Source organism: Garra rufa, chromosome 8 (assembly GCF_049309525.1).
Source record: "Garra rufa chromosome 8, GarRuf1.0, whole genome shotgun sequence".
Lineage (NCBI taxonomy): Eukaryota > Metazoa > Chordata > Actinopteri > Cypriniformes > Cyprinidae > Garra > Garra rufa.
The window spans coordinates 29,528,545-29,549,534 of NC_133368.1; the positions used below are offsets into that span (position 1 = coordinate 29,528,545).

The 20,990-nt window shown below is 34.5% G+C and overlaps 1 protein-coding gene across 2 annotated transcripts in view; it reads right to left on the reverse strand.

Moving 5' to 3' along the window:
* The window catches only part of il1rapl1a (interleukin 1 receptor accessory protein-like 1a), a 133,740-nt gene that overhangs the window by 58,248 nt on the left and 54,502 nt on the right, over positions 1-20,990 (reverse strand). For both annotated transcript variants that reach the window (XM_073845600.1, XM_073845599.1), the window contains exons 3-4: positions 13,103-13,388; positions 938-1,124 (exon numbers count right to left, since the gene is read on the reverse strand). In XM_073845600.1, coding sequence (XP_073701701.1) covers positions 938-1,124; positions 13,103-13,388 — 473 coding nt within the window. The remainder of the gene's footprint in view (positions 1-937; positions 1,125-13,102; positions 13,389-20,990) is intronic.

Genomic DNA, 20,990 nt, shown 5'->3' on the forward strand with positions numbered 1-20,990 from the left:
TGTACATTTCCTACCGTAAATATATCAAAACCTAATTTTTGATAAGTAATATGCATTTCTAAGCACTTTATTTGGACAACTTTAAAGGTGATATTCTCAGTATTTAGATTTTTTTGCACCCTGGTGCAGTTGTATCCCAGCCAAATATTGTCCTATTGTCCTAACAAACCATACATCAATGAAAAGCTTATTTATTCATCTTTCAGATGATGTATATCGAAAAATGTACCCTTATGACTGGTTTTCTAGTCCAGGGTCACATATGTGAATTGTTATGGTTTGTTAGGACAGGACAATATTTGAAAATCTGGAATCTGAGGGTGAAAAAAAATGTAAATATTGAGAAAATAGCTTTTAAAGTTGTCCATATAAAGTTCTTAGCAATGCAAATTAGGTTTTGATATATTTACGGTAGGAAATTTATGAAATGTCTTCATGAAACATGATCTTTACTTGATATCCTAACGTTTTTTTGGCACAAAAGGAAAAACCGATATCTTTGACCCATACAATGTAGTTTTGGTTATTGCTACAAATGTACCTGTGCTATTTAAGACTGGTTTTGTAGTCCAGGGTTACATATATATCAGTGCATTTACATATATCATTTGATAAATTACTACTGCCATGATCAATTGAAAATGTACATCAACAGTCTATTTTAAATAATTTTCTGTTTACGGTTTGCATGTGCAGTAAAGCACAATGTTAATTGCCCCAGGCAAACAGCACTGGCTTACTGGCATAAAGTATAATAACCCTAATTTACATAAAAAGGAGGTGTTTGCGCTGAAAAGAACGACAACGACTTCATTTAAATTCTCAGGGGGCAGGTGCCGTTACGCTGGATCGCAGGTGGTTTGTGAATAAGATGCTGGTTTGTGCGCTGAACGGTGCAACTGTTTAGTGAATTCACCTCACAGTATCTCCACTGTACCTTGTACCACGTTATCTGCAGTTTTTCACCAGGCTGAACGTAATCCTGGATATCAGGACAGGAGATGTCTTTACTCTTTCCCAGTTCTCCTTTCTCAGTGTAGCGCAGTTTTGAGTTATAACATCCCGCTGTGTCATTATCAGCGACCAACAGAGTCATAGACACCTTCATACAAAACGTGGAATTCCTGTAAGACACACAGAGAGTATATAAACTATGCTATCCGTAATCAGGTTAACACATACTCACCGAGAGACATCACCGATCGCAAATTTGTTATCATCTCACAGAGCCTATACACTAAACGAATTATGCTAGAATAAAACATGATTTTATTTGATTCAACCATGATAGATGTAATTTGACTACGATGGAACAAAATTTGTCTGCATTTTTCATGTAGAGCTACAAATAATTAGTGTTTTACTGATGGAATAGGAGTAGCAAATGAATAGAATGACATTTTTCTCAAAGGTTTTCCAAAGGGTCATTTCATACATTTTTTATCACTTTCCATTTCCCTAAGGTCCACTTATAATATAAGTCAACGATTTTCAGCAGAAAAACATGTCAGATTTAGTATCCTACACTCTCTATGACCCTTAATTAAATTAGATTTTTTTGCTGCTTTTAAAACATCTATGAAAGATGTTAAAGTACAGAATTAAATGTTATTGCAGTTCTGAGTCCTCAAAACAGTATGGTTTCATATTATTATGAGCATTTATTTATTTAGTTCACCCAAAAATGAAAATTCTGTCATGAATTACTCACCTTTGTGTCGTTCCAAACCCCTAAGGCCTTCGTTCATCTTCAGAACACAAATTAAGATATTTTTAATGAAATCTGAGAGCTTTCTGACCCTGAATAGAGAGTAATGGTACTACCGCGTTTAAAGGGGTCATCGGATGCCCATTTTTCACAAGTTCATATGATTTTTTAGGGTCTTAATGAAAAGTCTCTAATATACTTTGGTTAAAAATTCTCAATAGTAGTGTAAAAAAACACCCCTTTACATTGCCTTACCTTACTATTTTATCGCAGGGGCCCTTTAAATGCAAATGAGCTCTGCTTGCTCCGCCCCTCACTGCTGAGGGATTACAAGCTGTAATGTTTACTTTAGCCACATTTAGCTGCATTTAGCTGCATTTAGCCGCATTTATCGGCGAAAATTGCAAACAAGCACATTATTAAGAAAGGCCATTTGCAAAGATGCATAAAACCCCTTATACTCACTTCTGCTGTGGGTGAAGCTGCATCACGAATGATTCAATACAATACAATACAATACAATTTTTATTTATAGAGCACAATTTAAAAACAACCGAGGTTGACCAAAGTGCTTTACAACACTATTAAAAAATACACAGTAAGAAAGACACAAATTATAAAACATAATAACACACAAGCTGTAAACACAGGCGAGGTTCCTAAGGCCAAAAACACAGAGCAATAGTTCAAGAGATGTTGAACGCCAAGGAAAATAGGTTTTAAGAGTGGACTTAAAAACAGACAAGGTTGGGGCAGTTCTGATGTGAAACGGGAGATCGTTGCATAACTTTGGACCAACAACAGAAAAGGCACGGTCACCTCTGGTTTTTAGTCTTGTCCTAGGCACTTGCAACAAATTAAAATTAGTAGATCTGAGTGATCTTGATGGAATGTAAGGCTGTAACAAATCAGTTAAGTACTGTGGGGCCAGACTTTGTAAAGATTTAAAAACAAACATTAGGATTTTGTAATCGATTCTATACTTAACTGGCAGCCAATGAAGTGAAATTAAAACCGGCGTAATATTCTCGTATTTGCGCTTTCCTGTGAGAAGCCGGGCTGCTGCATTTTGGACTAACTGCAAATGAGAGACACAAGACTGAGAGACACCGACATATAAAGAGTTGCAGTAGTCAAGCCGAGATGTTACAAATTTCACATAGATGTAGATCGGGATCGCCACTTTGCAAATGACTACTGCTATGTTCATTATTACATCCAACAACAGAACACCTCAATCGCTCAATTAGAGTCTTCCTCTGCACCTGAGTCGACACAATGGCGATCGTATTCGTATTGTTTTCAGCTCGGTGAGGGCGGGTCTAAGGTAAGATGCTCATGTCAATCAACTGTGTTTCGTCACACCGACAAGAAGCTGAGAATGACCTAATATTAAAAAGGGATATTACTTTTAAAGATTAAAAAAATACCACTGGGTGGATTTTTATCATTGTAGGGTGGTTGTGTACACAAACTGCCAACACACATTAATGTTCAAACAACATGTAAAAGTTAGTTTTGCATCCAATGACCCCTTTAAGGCCCAGAAAGGTAGTAAGGACATCAATAAAATAGTGACATCTGTTCAACCTTATTTTATAATGCTACAAGAATACCTTTTCGGCACAAAGAAAACAAAAATAACAAAAACATTTCTCTGCTTGTAAACAAGGCACAGTGCATCAGGATTCTATGTCAGCACGCCATCTTTCAGTGTTTCCTAATAAACAAAGCTCTGTTTTCAACTTAGTAAACCTAGTAAATCTATTAAACTGCCTACATAGTCAGCTTCCTTCTTAGGCAGTATCATAACTGAACTAAAATCTCATATTTTACAACTGGCGGTCATTAATTGGCAGGGCTGGATAGTAACTGATTACATGTAATCTGAAATATGTAATCGGATTCCAAAAATTAAGTACTTAATTAGATTAGTAATAGTAATTCGATTAAATTACATTTTAAAATACTCATAATCTGACTACAGTTACTTTTTTATTGATTACATGATTACATATTATTTACACAATAGCAATAAATTATTCATAACTGATCGATTCCCCCTAATTCCTCTTTTTCATCTTTAAAATGTTCCTTTCTAAAATAGCCTACTGCTTATATACAGTCAGAAAGTCTTCCAGTTTTGTGAACATTCACACAAAACCTGTCAATAATCAGGTGACGACAGCATTTGACCATTGTTTTAGAAAAAATTATTTTAGATTTAAGAAGTGTTTCAATATTGCATCAACTACTGATAAACATATACATTTTTATTTTAATTATCAGGTTATTTAATCATGCATTTCTATGTCGTTAGAAGGCTTTTGTCACACATTAAAATGCACAAATTCATGAATTTACAAACTTTTTTCTCATCTGATCTTCTTTTACCTATAATATTTACTTGAAGTACCCCTGAGATTTTAAACTAAATATTTTAATAATAAATAAATAAAGTATCAAATATGCATGTTCACTGTTTTTTGACAGTGGTTACAGGCACATTACATTCAGGTATACAAATAAAATATTTAATTTCTTTTAGTAAGTGTTATATTTTGACAGATTTTATAATGACTTATTTTAATGAAATATTATTAATGAACAGCTTTTAAAAACATGAAAACAGCTTTTCATTAAATGCATAAACCCTCTGCAGTTCCTTTACAAACCTCCGTTTGGGAAACCTTGACATAATATAATGTTTAATGCACTTTATGTTGTTAATAACAATGAACAGAATATTTTGTCTTAATCTTTGTATTTTTATTTCTTCCATAACAACTCTGTAAGGAGTGAAATTATCTTCTCATGGAATTGAAGCACAGGAACTCAAAACAGCTGCCATGCAATAAAACAGTAAAACAAATCTTCAAAGAGAACAAACAACCCCACCCTGATCTACCCCCCTCTCCTCACCCCTCACTCTCCCCCCTAAAAGCTTTTGCCTAAAGTCACATGTTGAAGATACATGTTATATCTTGTGAATGTATTGTTTTTCCCCTTCATGTTTGGTATCACTCTAATGGTCTCTGTGCGATTGGTAAAATGGTCTCAATTTCATAGCAGTCACATATACTGTTAGAAAGATTGAAAACTTCTATAGGATTGGGTTTGCTGCTAAGGGGTGTGTTTTCCCCTTAGGGGCAGATGGGAACCTCCAACCAGGCGCGACTCTGGGTTGCGAGAACTTCTGACAAACAAAAGGTCTTTTGTGTTTTTACAACTGATTGAAAGATTTGTTTGTTTTGGTCTGGAGTATTTAAGGCAAAGGGTGAAACAGTACTTTGGGATTTTGTAGCCAAATGACCCCCACTGTATGCAAGAGTCTCTGGAGCTAAACCTCCAAGTCTCCCATGCTGCAGTGTGTCTCTCTGATAGTCAGGAATGCTTTTTCCACTCTTAGATACTTCTTTGAGTTATTGAGGTTATGTATTTATCTAAATTGAAACTGAATTGGATTCTCATTGTTTAATTGTGTAATTGGCATGATACATTTTTACCTGACAAATAAAATGTTATATTTGACTTATTCTGGAATTTCTCAGAATCATTATTTCTAGTAGATTAAATTGCAGTCTGGTATTTCCGCAATTCTGCGTTCAGGACAGATCATACCGAAGGATGGATGGACCATGGGGAACACCATTAGGGCTTCCGATTTCTGGCTGTCACTGGCTTAACACGTTGTAGTTCTCGTGATTATAGAAAAAGGGCACTCTATAGTATGGGACTGCAGGGTGTAGTCCACTTAAGAGGCTTTATAATCACTCCTCATCCTCTGAGTAAGTCCAGAACTGATGAGGTTGTGCCGTGGGTTCACTAATCGGCCGGGTGAATTTCTAAGCGATACCAGGTCATTAATGAACGAATAATTGAAAGAATGGGATTTCCGGAATAATCAAATTTCTAAATTAATACACAGTCAATATTTATGATCACCTTTGATTAGGAATACAGTCTAAATTTAATGATCATTTGAAATGAGAGTCAGATTAGTACGGAGCCAGATTAAAATTGAAACTAAATCTTGAAGCGCTGTGAAAAGACCGAACATGCAATAAACCTTCGACCAGATCGCTGGACTTCGCTTTCGGGCCAGTGAATCGATCCTTTCAACTCTCTGAAGATTTTACTATGGTAATGGATATGATAATGTTAATGTATTTGGTCTTGCCAGAATAGATCTGCTACGCTGCTGCTGAATTGCTGCTGCTGTTGGTTATTGCTGTAGTTGTAGATTATTGCTGCTGCTGCTGCAAGCAAGTTCAGGAACTTGCTACTGCCAAAGCATATGGCGATACGGTGCTGTGAGTATTTAAGACATACTGCTGCTGCTCAAATAGCATATAAAATAACCCGTAGCAGATATATACATGTGGAGCTGGGGAAGGTGGAGGGTTTTAGAGGAACTCTGAAAGCGCGCTGCAAAGGCTTGAGTGAATGCCAACCAGCCATTTAAAGGTAAAGGTGCAAACTCATTGGCTGCGTATGTGACATGAACCAATCAGCTTGTGCCAAGTCGTATAAGGCTGTGAATGTCATCAGTTACCTTATTACACGGCTCTTTGGAATGCTTGATTCTGATTGGTCAGTTGAGACATTTGCAGGTTCGTTCTTTTCAAATAATCACCGCTCCAAAGTAATAACGCTACTTGTATATACTACTTGTATGTTTAAAATCCCTCCGTGCCAACAAAGATTACCGTTTGGCGCCATCTTGTGACAAACACTGGACAACCACAATTAACAATGGAAAATTTCGACATTAATCTATTTAAATTGTCTTACTAACGTACATAGTTTGAATGTTAGTCACGTGGTACTATATTGTTTCGCCGAAGGATAAAAATGTTAATTTAAAACAAATATGCCAATAAAAGGTTTCAAATTCATATTCATGTCCAGTTTTTTTCCTTATGTGGCAAGTAACCGTGTAATAAGCGGGATAATGTACAGGCAGCCTGTAGTTATCGCGAAATAAGCCCCTTCAGTGTGATACAAGACCCTCCGCTTCGCGTCGGGTCCTGATCACACTGTCGGGGCTTATTTCTGCGATAACTACCGGCTGCCTGTACATTATCCCTTACTTAACATATATGAGTCAATACATGAGTCAAAAGAAATCTAAAAGTAGTCTGATTATATTACCTAAAATGAGTAATGTAATGGATTACAATTTGTTAATAATCTACCCAGCTCTTCTGTTAACTAGTTCCTAGTTAATTTAGGTTTATATCCACTGATAATAAATGCTGTAATCTCAAAAACAATGTTGATAAAAATGGTTGTTTATTCAACTGCCAGCTATTCAAAATAAACCGAGCATACTGACTAGATCATATTGCTTTTGTGAGTAGTTCAAATTAAGATATTTTTGAAGAAATCCGAGAGCTTTGTATGTCCTTACTACCTTTCTGGGTCTTGATTCGTGGTAATTGCATTGCTGTCTATGCGAAGCTACGAGAATACTTTTTGTGTGCAAAGAAAACAAAAATAACAGAAACATTCCTCTGCTTTTAAACAAGGCACAGCGCATCCGGGTTCTACGTCAGAATGCCAGCTGGACTCATGTGTGGCAAAGACTGACGCGGAAGAGAAGAAATAGTTGAATAAAGTTGTTATTTTTGTTTTCTTTGTGTGCAATATGTATTCTTTTTGCTTCATAACATTACGGTTGAACCACTGAAGTAACATTAACTATTTGAACAATAACCTTACTACCTTTCTGGGTCAGCAAAGCTCTCGGATTTCATCAAAAATATCTTAATTTTTGTTCCAAAAATGAACAAAGGTCTTACGGGTTTGGAACGACACGAGGGTGAGTAATCAATGACAGAATTTTCATCTTTGGGATGATCTCTTTAAAAACGTGATTTCTCATTATATGACCCTGCTTTTTGTTTGTAGTCAGTCAAACAAAATTACACCACCACAAACGAATATTCACACACTCCGTTAGTTAGAAGCATTGCATGTCAACACACTCTTCTCTACATTGATGAGTGTGTCTCCATTAAAAGTGCATTAGTGTTTGTTTTGTCCAAGGGCTTTGAGTTTAATAGCTGCTGATAAGATTTGTTGAAATTTGACCTTTTCAATGTAATGACCTCACACCTCCTACCGGGTTACCGTGGTTACAGAGTGCTTGGGGCGGCAACCTGCAATGCACTTGTCTCTTGTAAAATGCATAAACAAATTTAGCAAAAAATAAAAACAACAACTATAAGCTCTCTTCCTCTCTGCCCTATTAACTGTATAGCGAAGACTATTTTTACACTCTCACTATTTTCAGACCCCCGCATATGTCAGCACAGTCTCGTTTTATCACCCTATAAACCTAAAAAGAATACTAAAATACCTGCTCTCTCCTACCGGTGTGTTGCTGAAAACTATTGTTTATGGTTTAATCAGCTCAAAGCCAGTCTCAGAGGAAACAAAACAACAACAGCAGCTTCTATTTCCCGTTGCTAACTGGGTCCTTAATAAACAAAGCTCTATAGCTTGGTTTTAAACGTATAGTAAACTGCATGCATAGACAGCTTCCTTTTTAAGCAGTATCCTAACTGAACTGGAATCTTATAAGTGACTGATTTTACAACTGGCGGTCATTAATTGGTTCCAGGGGATCAGTGTTTGGCTAGTTAATTTAGGCTTTTATCCACTGATGGTAAATGTTGTAATCTCAACAATAATGCTGACAAAAATGGTTGTTTACTCAACTGCCAGCTATTCAAAATGAGCTGAGCATACTGACTAGATTATATTGCTTTTGCAAGTAGTACATAAATCATCAGAAGTTCATTATATTACACTGATGCGAAAAGTCAAAACTGTGAGCTAAATCAAGTCAACATAATTAGGATAAGCTAACAATTCAATATTCTTAAAGAGATAAAAATCTCTGAAAATTCTGTCATTAATTACTCACGCTCATGTCATTCCAAACCTGTAAGATGTTTGTTCATATTCCAAACACAAATAAAGATATTTTTGATGAAATCCAAGAGTTTCCCAAACCCTGCATAGACAGCAATGCAACTGAAACATTCAAGGCCCAGAAAGGTAGTAAGGACATTGTTAAAATAGTCCATGTGACATCAGTGGTTTAACCGTAATTTTATGAAGCTACGAGAATACAAAAAAAAAAAAAAAAAAAAAAATGAAGATGAACGAAGGTCTTACAGGTTTGGAATTAATGACAGAATTTTTTGGTGTAACCCAACTAGTCAGATTTAATCAGAAATATGAATTGTATTAGAATACACAGTATTACAAACGTGTTACTTATAAATTCTTTGTTTTCTATATGAATATATTTTAAAATGTAATTTATTCCTGTGATTTCAAAGCTGAATTTTTAGCATCATTACTCCAGGCACATAATTCTTCAGAAATTCTAATATTCTGATTTGCTGCTCAAAAAACAAACAAATAAACAAAAACAATTATTACTATTATGTTGAAAACAGCTGAGTAGAATTTTTTTTCAAAGTTTCTTTGATGAATAGAAAGCTCAGGAGAACAGCATTTATCTGAAATAGAAATCATTTGTAACAATATAAAAGTCTTTATCACCTCTTTTGAGCAATTTAAAACATTCTTGCTAATAAAAGTATTAAATTCTATGAACCAACTCCAAGCTTTTGAATGGAACAGTGTATAATGTTACAAAAGCTTTTTATTTCAGATTCATCCAAGAATCCTGAAAAAATGTACTTAACTGTTTTAAATATTGACAATAATAATAATAATAAAAATTCTTGAACAGCAAATCAGCATAATAAAACGTAATCATTAAAATAGTCTATGTGGCATCAGTGGTTCAACCATAATGTTATTGTCACAGTTCTGTCTGTTTATGTCATTGGTTTCTCCCATTGTCTCCCCCTGCCATTCTGTTGTCATTTGGTTTAGCCCTCGTCACCGTCATCTGTTACACCTGTCCTTGTAATTATTAGTCATCTGTGTCACCTGTGTTTGATAATTAGTTTGCCTTTATAAGTCTGTCTTTGAGTTTAGTCTTTTGTCGGTCTTTAACGTAGTGTATGTGTGTGAAACTGCTCCTGCCTGTTCCTGCCTTGTTCCTCCTTGGAGAATTCTATTAAATATATTGTTAATTGTTCACCTCGTCTATCGTCTCGTCTCGTCCTGCACACACCCCTAACAGTTATAAAGCTACAAGAATACTTTTTGTGCACAAACAAAACAACAATATGAAAACGAACAACATGAGGGTGAGTAATTTATAACAGAACTGTCATTTTTGGGTGGACTATCCCGTGCTGTTCATACAAAGATCGATAACTATAATGGTAAATATAAAGTTTGAATAATTGTTTTAATAGTTCGAAATCATAATTTTGTGAGAACAGGGAAATCCATTCTGTGAGAAACAGGCCTTTATAAAGCATAACAATAGTAAAAACATTGTTTTTTAACTTCTCCTTTAAGCATTGAATGAAATTTCGGTCCCACTTTATATTAAGTGTCCCTAATACCTGTGAATTTACATGGTAACTAGATGTGTACGTAGCATGTAACCACAGTGTATGTACACATTGGTACATTGTATCTACAGCTCTAATACTGGTGTAATTACACACATGTAACAACTCACTGAATAGCATTTGTAAGTACAAATGTGTAACAGGACATTGGTAACAACACTTTTTTCACTTCTGGAAGTACACATGTGTAACAAGAATTATGTAACTACATTTTGTAACAACAATATTTACTCACAGAAGTATTTACACTTCCACACAGTCTTCAATACTGCAGTTACCAGTTTGGAATGCCCGGAAACATTATTGAAATCGTGATGATTCCTATGTAGGCTACATATAATTTTTGTATTCATGTATTTGTGAACACTGAATTAGAATTAAAGTATCAATTTGTAATACCAGTGTACTTACATGATAACTCCTCTGGGACTGATATGGTTAACGTTAGGTTTAGAGGTAGGAGTGTGATTAGTGACTATAAAAATATTTTTTATGCTATATTGTTAGTAAAAATGGTAATTTCCCTGCATATATTTTTGTCAGTTACAATTTATATCCTTTTATATTTGCTATAAAATGGGTAGCTTTAGGTTTGGGGGTAGGTTAAGGGGGCTAAAAATGTAAATCGCGTATTAATAAAATGATAAAAAGGCATTGATACGAATATTTAATGAAATGAAGGATACGTAAATATTTTACGTTTTTAGCAAAACATACGTAGCTATTTGTACGTTTTAAACGTTGAAATACGTCTAAATTGTACATTTTCGCATCAATAAAAAATGTACGTTTTGTGCATCTAAAAATACGTATACCAACGTATAAACAATGAGACCAGGCTGGACCATTTTACACTTTATATTAAGTAGACAGTTCCTGAGGTGTTACCATGTAAGTACACTGATATTAAAGTGTTGCACAGAGGTTTACATTTGATATATTACTCTGTAAGTTGTGACCATTTTACACTTTACATTAAGTAGACAGTTCCTGAGGAGTTACTATGTAAGTACACTGATATTAAAGTGTTGCACAGAGGTTTACATTTTATATATTACTCAGTAAGTTGTGACCATTTTACACTTTATATTAAGTAGACAGTTCCTGATGAGTTACCATGTACCAAGTACACTGGTATTACAAATTGATACTTTAATTCTAATTCAGTGTTCACAAATACATGGATACAAAAATTATATGTAGCCTACATAGGAATCATCACGATTTCAATAATGTTTCAGGGCATTCCAAACTGGTAACTGCAGTATTGAAGACTGTGTGGAAGTGTAAATACTTCTGTGAGTACATATTGTTGTTACAAAATGTAGTTACATAATTCTTGTTACACATGTGTACTTCCAGAAGTGAAAAAAGTGTTGTTACCAATGTCCTGTTACACATTTGTACTTACAAATGCTATTCAGTGAGTTGTTACATGTGTGTAATTACACCAGTATTAGAGCTGTAGATACAATGTACCAATGTGTACATACACTGTAGTTACATGCTTCATACACATCTAGTTACCATGTAAGTTCACAGGTATTAGGGACACTTAATATAAAGTGGGACCGAAATTTCTTACTCAAAAATGACAGTTTTATCATTTACTCAATTTTAAACCTGTATGATGTTTTTTTCTTCTGTGGAACAGACAATATTTTCATAAAGTGGATTCCAGTGTTGTTTACACTCCAATATATTTTCACAATTTCTTCTTTTTTTGTTCAGCAGAAGAAAGAAAAATCACAAAAGTTTAGAAGAACTACTCATCTCGCAATTCGTTTGCCATCTTGGATGATTATTTTCACTGATGCATTCTGTTGGAATTGTTTTCTTTGCAAAGGATGCATTTGATGCTGCCTTAGAACTAAGTTGCCTTTTAAAATCATTGGAAGCAGTTCCCTAAAATATTTTCTATCAGCTCTGTGTTTTTTGTATACAACATGTGCAAAAATAATTACTGTACTGTGAAATATTTGTCCTACAGGAATGCTCGAAATTAAGGCTGCATGGTATTTAAAATGCAGTCTTTTTCCATTTCTGTCTGTCTATTTTCAGTAGACACACACTCACATATACAGTAAGTGTGACATTCTGTGATGCAAAAGTGAATATGATGAGTAGATTATGTGCTTTGACCTCAAGTCGGTCGGAACCTGAGCAAATGAGGACCCTGGAGAATTGCCTGACTGTTTAATATGTGTGACAGTGGCCTGCGGCATTATGGGAGAGTGCCGGAGTGTCAGTGTTTGATTGATGGATGACAGAACGTCTCACTGTCCTCTGCCGTCGCTCACTTATTTCACTTCCAGTTTTACTGTCCCTGAGAAGCTTTGGATACAGACACACACACACGTTGGGTTTACATGTTTTATGGGGACATTCCATAGGCGTAATGGTTTTTATACTGTACAAACTGTATTTTCTATGGCCCTACACCTACCCTACACCTAAACCTAGCCCTCACAGGAGATTGTACACACTTTTACTTCCTCAAAAAAAACTCATTGTGCATGATTTATAAGCCTGTTTCCTCATGGGGACCTGAGAAATGTTCCCACAAGGTCAAAATCTACTGGTATTCCTATCCTTGTGGGGACATTTGGTCCCCACAACGTGATGAATACCAGGTACACACACACACACACACACACACACACACGCTAATTTTCTCAGCATGCCGCTTTTCTTGAAGGCTTTAAAAGACAATCAAAAAACATCAAAGGAAGAAGTTAAGCATGTTCCCCGATCCGGCTAATGTCCGAAAGGCAGAGTGTGTGTGTATGTGTGTGTGTGTGTGTGTGTGTGTGGATTAGCATATCTAAGCGTATGAGTGTTCACACATACACATGTGCACATGTCCCTCTCTCTCTCTCACCTCAGAACACAGGAGTACAGACCGGCATCCTGCAGCTCAGCAGGCCGAAACCAGATGGCGTCTTCCTCTTTGCTCATGCGTACCCCATCAAAGGAAATGGGTTCCTCGAAGTCGCCATGTCCCAACCCAGAACTCCGGTACCACATCAGACTAAGTCCAATGCTCTGTGCTTGGGTGTAGTTGGCTCTGATATAACCATAGAACAGAGCACACTTTATCCTCACCGGCTCTCCGTGTAACACCCGGTACTTCAGATAGTCCACGGACCAATCGGTGCAGCCGTCCACTGCAGAGAGACAAGAGGACAGAGATATTAGTGTCTATACCTTTGGAAATCTGCTAAGTTTCTTTATTAATCGACCATTTGGATATCTTGCAAAACATTAAACATTTAAAATGAGTAAATAATCTCTTTTAGTTATATTATTTTTCATTGAGGCAAATTGTTAAATCCATAAACACACATCAGATCCTGTAGGTTAAGAAAAAAAAGAAAACTCCTTAATTTTTGCAGATAAAGCTTCAGATACAAACAGGCACATATGCCACTGTGACAAAAGACAAATTCCGAGCTATTGAAATGCAGATTTTTTTTTTTGTCAGAAAATCTCATAATTATTGAGATGTTAAGTCAATATGAGTCAGAGTTCATTTTAAAGCTCGTTGCTATAGAGAAGTTAACCCGTGCGACTAATTATACACTAACTAATTATGTTTCATTGTTGTAATTAACTGCTGTGTTTTATAATGTTTGCATATGCTAGTACGTGTGTGTGCTGGGGGATCGCTGTGCGCATGTGTGTGTGTACACGGGAGATGGCATGAGCTTGTAATAAAAGCAGTTAATTGCTTTTCGAAACTCTGGAGATGAAGAATATAGAGCTATTAAAATCTGATAGGACAGTCAGATAATCTACTGTAGCCTTTATATCCAAGATATCAAAAAAACCAAAACCTAAATAGGCCACATATTTTTCCTAATGTGATTTCGCAAAGTGCCCTCAACAAAATCAGCATTATATTTATATTTATTACATCATTTGAGATACTGAGGTACTGCTGGCCTTGAACAGCGATGATTGATGTGCCTCTGTCTGATACATAAAAAGCTCAAATTGTGACAAATACTACTGCTATAGCAATTTAGAAGCAATACGCTTTTTATATATCGAGTGTATGAGCATTAAATATTTCAAGCAGTATATTGATTTTGAGATTAATTAATAATTCAACAGTAAACACATGCAGGAGAATCACTAAACAGTAAAAATGAAACATCTTGCTTTAAAAGTGCAGTTACCTCATAGAACCGTTTCTACCAGGACAGATCTTTAAAAATACCTTTTATTACTGTAACTCAACTAGTCAGATTTCATCAGATATATTAATTGTATTAGAATACACTGTATAACTTATAGATTCTAAGCAAATATACACTACATTAAGTTTGTATGTGTACGTTTATGCACATGCATTGAGAATATTTTATAAATGTACAGTCAAGCCAGAAATTATTCATACCAATGGCAAATTCTGACTTAAAGTTACTTTTATTAAACCACTTTGACTGGAAATGACACAGGCTTCTCCCAAACGATAACAAGACGATGTACAAGAGGCATCATTGTGGAAAAAAATACTTCTCAGCTTTTATTTACATTTGAACAAAAAGTGGCATGTCCAAAATTATTCATAACCTTTGCAAACTGTCACAGTCTATGGGAAAATCCAAAGTTCTATACCATTCCAAATAGTCCAAGCTGTTCTAAAGCATCCTAATTACCCTGATTCATTGGGAACAGCTGGTTTAATCAACTCAACAGGTGAAAAACAGAAACTCTCTGCTGTTAGTTTGTGGACAGTCATATGAATAATTTCGGGCTTGACTGTATATAAAAAGTATATTTTATAAATGAGCTTGCTTAAAAAAAAATACTACTAATAAATAAACATAAAATAATATAAACATGAAAGAATTATGAAAAGCTGGCCTAATCATTCTGACCCTGCATAGACTGCAAAACAACTACCACGTTGAGAAAGGTAGTACCAGGCCCAGAAAGGTAGTAAGAACATTGTTAAAATAGTCCATGTATCATCAGCGGTTCAACCGTAGCGTTATGAAGCTATGAGAATACTTTTTTGTGTGCAAAGAAAACAAAAATAATGACTTTATTCAACAATTTCTTCTCAGATTTCATAAAAAATACCTTAATTTGTGTTTCAAAGATGATCAAATGTCTCACAGGTTTGGAATGACATTAGGGTGAGTAATTAATGACAGAACTATCATTTTTGGGTGAATTAGCCCTTTACAAGATGTGATTTCTCATTATAAACCTGCAAAATAATTATAAAAATAAAAAAAGCTGGCCTAATCAGTTATTTTTTGTTGTTTTTCTCTCAATTCATCTTTCCAGTGCAACCTGTTATGGTATAACAATCCAGATCTTGTTAGAACAAAACATCAGCTGGAACAATTTGTGTTAATTTCAAACTTGACAATTAATTGTTTCTGACAAATTGGTTTTGCCAAAAAAGTCTGCTTTCAATGTGATCTGTCTGCTTTAAAAAAATCATCATATTGTTCTCAGTCAGTTTCGATATAAAAGCCTGGGTGTATTCACCATGAAAAGCAGCTTTTTGTTTCATGTACTCTTCAGAACAATGCTGTGGAAGTTTTAATTCTGTGTTTAATGATGTACCTTTCTGAAAACGCTGATATTTCAATCAGACATTACCAGGTGAGTATCTGGAACAAACTGAATGCTATATGGTATTTGTTTGAATAAGGGAGATCAACCATCTTGAAAGTTGAGTTCCAAACCTAAATAATCAACTTTGTAATAGCAATCAATCAATTTCACCCAATTAGATAGAAATGAAACAACAGACTGTAAAAGATTTATTTTGTTTATGAAATATAAAGGCATGTTTTGTTTTCACTTGAAAACATTACGTCTCATGTTGTGTTATGTAAATGCATTATATTTTAGCCACTGTTAATCTGAAACAATCCAAGTAAGTAAGTCTTTGAGGATAGTCATGGTGATCTTGAGGAACTGGAACCATGGATAGAACTTCCTTTTGTCACATTTTTTTTCAGCGGTACTATATTTATGATTTTTTGGTTTCAGACCATTTTAGTGGTTTTTGTTGGATTGTTTGTTTGTTTCAAAGTGGTACTGCAATCTCAAAAGCAGACTTTTTTACAAATTGTCTGAAATCCTTTTGTTTACATGCAGCCTCTGTCCAAAGTAAAATGCTTTGTTTTGCGCTAACGGAATGTTTTGTGTTTTTTGTAAGACACTGAATGTTTTTGACACTGGGCAGACCAGTTTTATTGAATAGCTCATGATCTAAAATAAATACATTTTTTATGTTGGTTCCAGTCAATTATTTTCTTTTGTTATTGTAAATGAATTTAAATTGCAATTTATTTTGTAGATTATATTGCTGGGTGAACCCATATTTTTATGTACATTAAAAAAAGTTTTTTTGTTAGTTTTACATAAAAGTTGGATTTACTTTAAAAGAAATGTAATGAAAAAATTATGCTTGTATATTTTAAGTAAATCCAATACATCATATTTCACCATAAATTCAAAAGAGAATGCCTAAAATGTATATTTATATGACTATTGAAGGGATACTTCATCCAATAATAAAAATTCAGCAATTTTTTCCCCTAAAATTTTTAATGCTAAAATTAGCCAGGTAAATACTTTACAATTGTACAAATACAATTGTTCAAATATACTTAATAATTAAAATTATTTAGCATTAAAGTGGTAGCTGGAGAGGGTATGTGTGTTTAATTGTCATAAAAATAATCTCAGAATCTTAACAGTCTTTAAAATAGGCTTTTTTTGTTTACTTTTGACATTGGGATAAAATACGACAAGGATATTTTTGGCTGTTTTCACGAGGATCACGTAACAAAGGCTTTCTGTAATGACGTACATCACAGGCTCTTCAAAAAACACTCCGTTTACTTGTTGTGAGAGCATTAAAAACACAAAGGCGTATTACACAGCCTCACATCTTCTAAATGATGATTCTATTCCAGAAAAGCAGAGCTCTTGTCATTGAGCACAGTCCTCTGTGTTCCTGGTTGACTGCATTGCCCTTGACCAAATTCACAAAAGGCTAAATCCGTCTCTGTAATAACTTCCCAATTGTGTTCAAATTAAGTGAAACCCATTACAGAACATTTTCTCCCCAACGCGGAGGACAGAACATCCACTCATTATTTTGCTTTCCGTCGATGCTAAAAGGTATGAAAATAAACAGCATAAACTGTGCGGAAATGCTTAGTGACATACTGCTCATGTACAATATGCACCCCTCAAGACGTTTTCCTTCATGGCGAAGCCAGGCGCTCGTCACTTGCGAAAACGCTGAGGCAATAGATGGCAGTTTGCTGAATCTTTTAAATGAATACGATAGCGAATAAAAAATTATTTGATGACATGCGCATTCTGCCAATTCAATTACATTTAATATGACAATTACATCACCCTTCTCTCCCACTCCACTCTCCTTCTTTCTCCATCTCTCACTGTTTTCTTTCTGTTTTGTCTTACATCTGTCTTGCATCAGTATGCTGTAACTGTACTGTGTGAAATGACTCTACTAAACCCTGTTAACCTCTTCAGGTGTCATCATACCCTGCTCTCCATTAGTCCCTGTTCTGCCACTGTCCGTGGTGCTGAAGTCCAGCTGTTTCATTGTATTTTCATGTCCTGCTGAGATCTACTTTACTTTTTTATGTTTGTGGTCACAGAGACCTGAATGATGTTTGCACAAAATAAGACTAATTTGATATTAACATCTTATTTTTACTTGAAATTCATTAAATCAATTTATCAGATCTTAACCAAATACCAACAGAAACGTATTACTGAAGCTTAACCTCTCTGTTTTACCACAATGCAGACATGCACTTTAAGAAAGTGCTGATCTATTTTAGTAACATTGTTTCAGTTTATGGTCAGTATGTTCCCTGCAGAAAAAGCTGCAACTGAATTGGTACAGTTTATAATCTAATCATGCAAAAAATGCATTTATTCCTTTTATATATATATATAACACTTAATTTATTGCTATTATACATAATTTCAAACATAACCTATATACTGTTTATATAATACACAGTATAGGTACAGTGTGCCTCCCCTGAGCCCACTGAGTTTTAACAGACCCCTTAAAGCGTGCAGTGAGCTTTGATGCCTGATAATCCAAAAAATTATAACTATTAAAATATTCAAATAATTAACTATTAAAAAGAAGAGCTGGATAAAATATATTGTTTAAATTGTTACTGCCTTGAGTTTTTTGTTTTGGAATAAATGTAAAATGCTTAAAAACACTAACTTGATGAGATTCATACTTGGCTTTAATAAAGAGAATATTGATTACTTTGTTAATGTAAAAATAGAAAATAGAATATTTTTTCTTTCTTTTTCTTTTTATGATAGTTTAAGTATTGTTTATTTAAACAAGAAAATGTGACTGGGACATTCATTTACATTTGATGTAAAGAAAAAAAAAGAAAACAAAACAAAAAAAAAACTTTTAGGACTTTGCCTCCTCATTTCAGAACACCACCACACTGCTGGTGTACACCAATCTAGACGCTAATAATTTAATCATTTTCCAGCGTTATAAAACTAGGAATGATTGAATTGATCAAATGTGACATTTATAATGTTGCAAAAGAGTGTCTGTTCTTCTGAACTTTCTATTCCTCAAACAACTTAGAACAAAATGTATCATGTTTCCCCAAAAGGTAACACTTTATAATAACTACACACTATAAACTATTAGTTAAGTATTAGTAAATAGTCAATTCATCATTTATAAAGCATTATCCCTCCATTAAAAGACAGTTTTAAGCAGTTTATAAATGTAGCTATACGTTTTGTTTCTGATATTGTTTGTTTCTTGCATATCTATATTGTTTTTAATGATTGTATTTTCATAATGTATTAATGATCAATTAATCATTTCTAAATTAAGTATTATATTATTAACAGACCAGTTATTTAGGAGTTGTCAGAGACTCATAAGATTATTTAGAATGTGTAAATAAATGAATAATAAACTTTAAATGCACATTTCTACATATTTAGTTATTTACAATAGTTACTCAGTGTTTTAATAAATGCTTTATTAACACAATAAATGCTTTTTTAACACATATTCTTACTGTAATTCATGATTAATTCAGGTGGGTATAAAACATTTAGTAGTTGTCAGTTATCTATTTTTGTGAGCTCATTTACAGTAAAGACTATTTATGCCTCGTAAACCTTTTACAAAGCAGATTTAAAGGCTCAGCTATCTTCTAAACAAAAAGGAAACAAAACAGAGTAATACAGAACATAGAAATATTTATTTTAAGATTTTACAACTTTACACTAGTTTTAAAATGAAAAATAAATCTCTGCAATGTCATAGTGTCACGCTGAAATGATGGAGGTCTGGGTCCAAATGCAGGGGAGTGATTTTTAATGAAATAAATACAAATAAATAAACAAAACCAAAAGGCCAACACGGCACAACACGACTTTAAACACAAAAACTGAACAAAACAAGAAACACGATCTAGAGCACGGGTCAGGATAATCAGGAACACAGAGACAGACATCCAGAGACATAAGACAATGCAGACCTGAAGCAGGAGTGAGAAGTGAGAGTTCTTATAGACCAGATAGTGAACAGCTGTGAGTGAAATCAGTGCTAATTACAAGACAGACGTGAACAATCAGGAGAGTGCAGTGCAAGGGGAACAGCGACCTCGAGAGGCTGAGGGAAGACCCACAGCCCCGATCATGACACATAGAAAATTAAAAATTCCTGTACACCTCCAGAAAACAAATTAGCAGTACATGAACGAAAGTCTCTAAAATTTGATATAAAAATATTAGTTTTAATCGCTTAAATATACAGTATTTGATTTTCTGTTTCAGCTAATTGTAAGTCTTCAGTCTGAAATGTAGAATTTATTTGAAATTTACCACACTTGACACGTCTCACTGTTTGCACTGAATTGTCACTCAGCCATGAAACTGAAACAAGAAAACCTTCTTACTACAGCAAAATATCTTGCTTATTTTCTTTATTTTGTTGTTTTTTGTTGCTTATTTTGTTGACGTATATTCATTTTGTTGCTTATTCTTTATTTATATTTACATTCTTGCTTATTTTTTTTTGCAAATTTTGTTGCAGAGGTTTATTTTTTTCATTTTATAAAAGGTGTACTGTTGTACAGTTTCATTTTTTGCATCTTCATATACAGTCAAGCCTGAAATTATTCAAATTCTGACTTAAAGTTACTTTTAATTACCGGAAATGAAACAGGCTTCTCCCAAAAGATAATAAGACAATGTACAAGAGGCTTCATTGTGGAAAAAAAATATTTATCAGCTTTTATTTACATTTGAACAAAAAGTGGCATGTCCAAAATTATTCATACCCTTTGCAAACTGTCACAGTCTATGGGAAAATCCAAAGTTCTATACCATTCCAAATAGTCCAAGCTGTTCTAAAGAATCCTAATTACCCTGATTCATTGGGAACAGCTGTTTTAATCAACTCAACAAGTGAAAAACAGAAACTCTCTGCTGTTGGTTTGTGGACAGTCATGGCTAAGACAAAGGAGCTCACTGAGGACCTGCGGCTGCGCATTGTGGCTGCTCACAAGTCAGGAAAGCGCTATAAGACCATATCTAAATGTTTTGAAGTTACAGTGGCTACAGTGCAAAGTATTATTAGAAAATACAAGACGTTCCGCACTGTGAAAAATCTCAGAGGACGTGGTCAGAAGCCAAAAGTGACACCTGTGCTGGCCAGGAGGATAGTGAGAGAGGTAAAAAAAGAATCC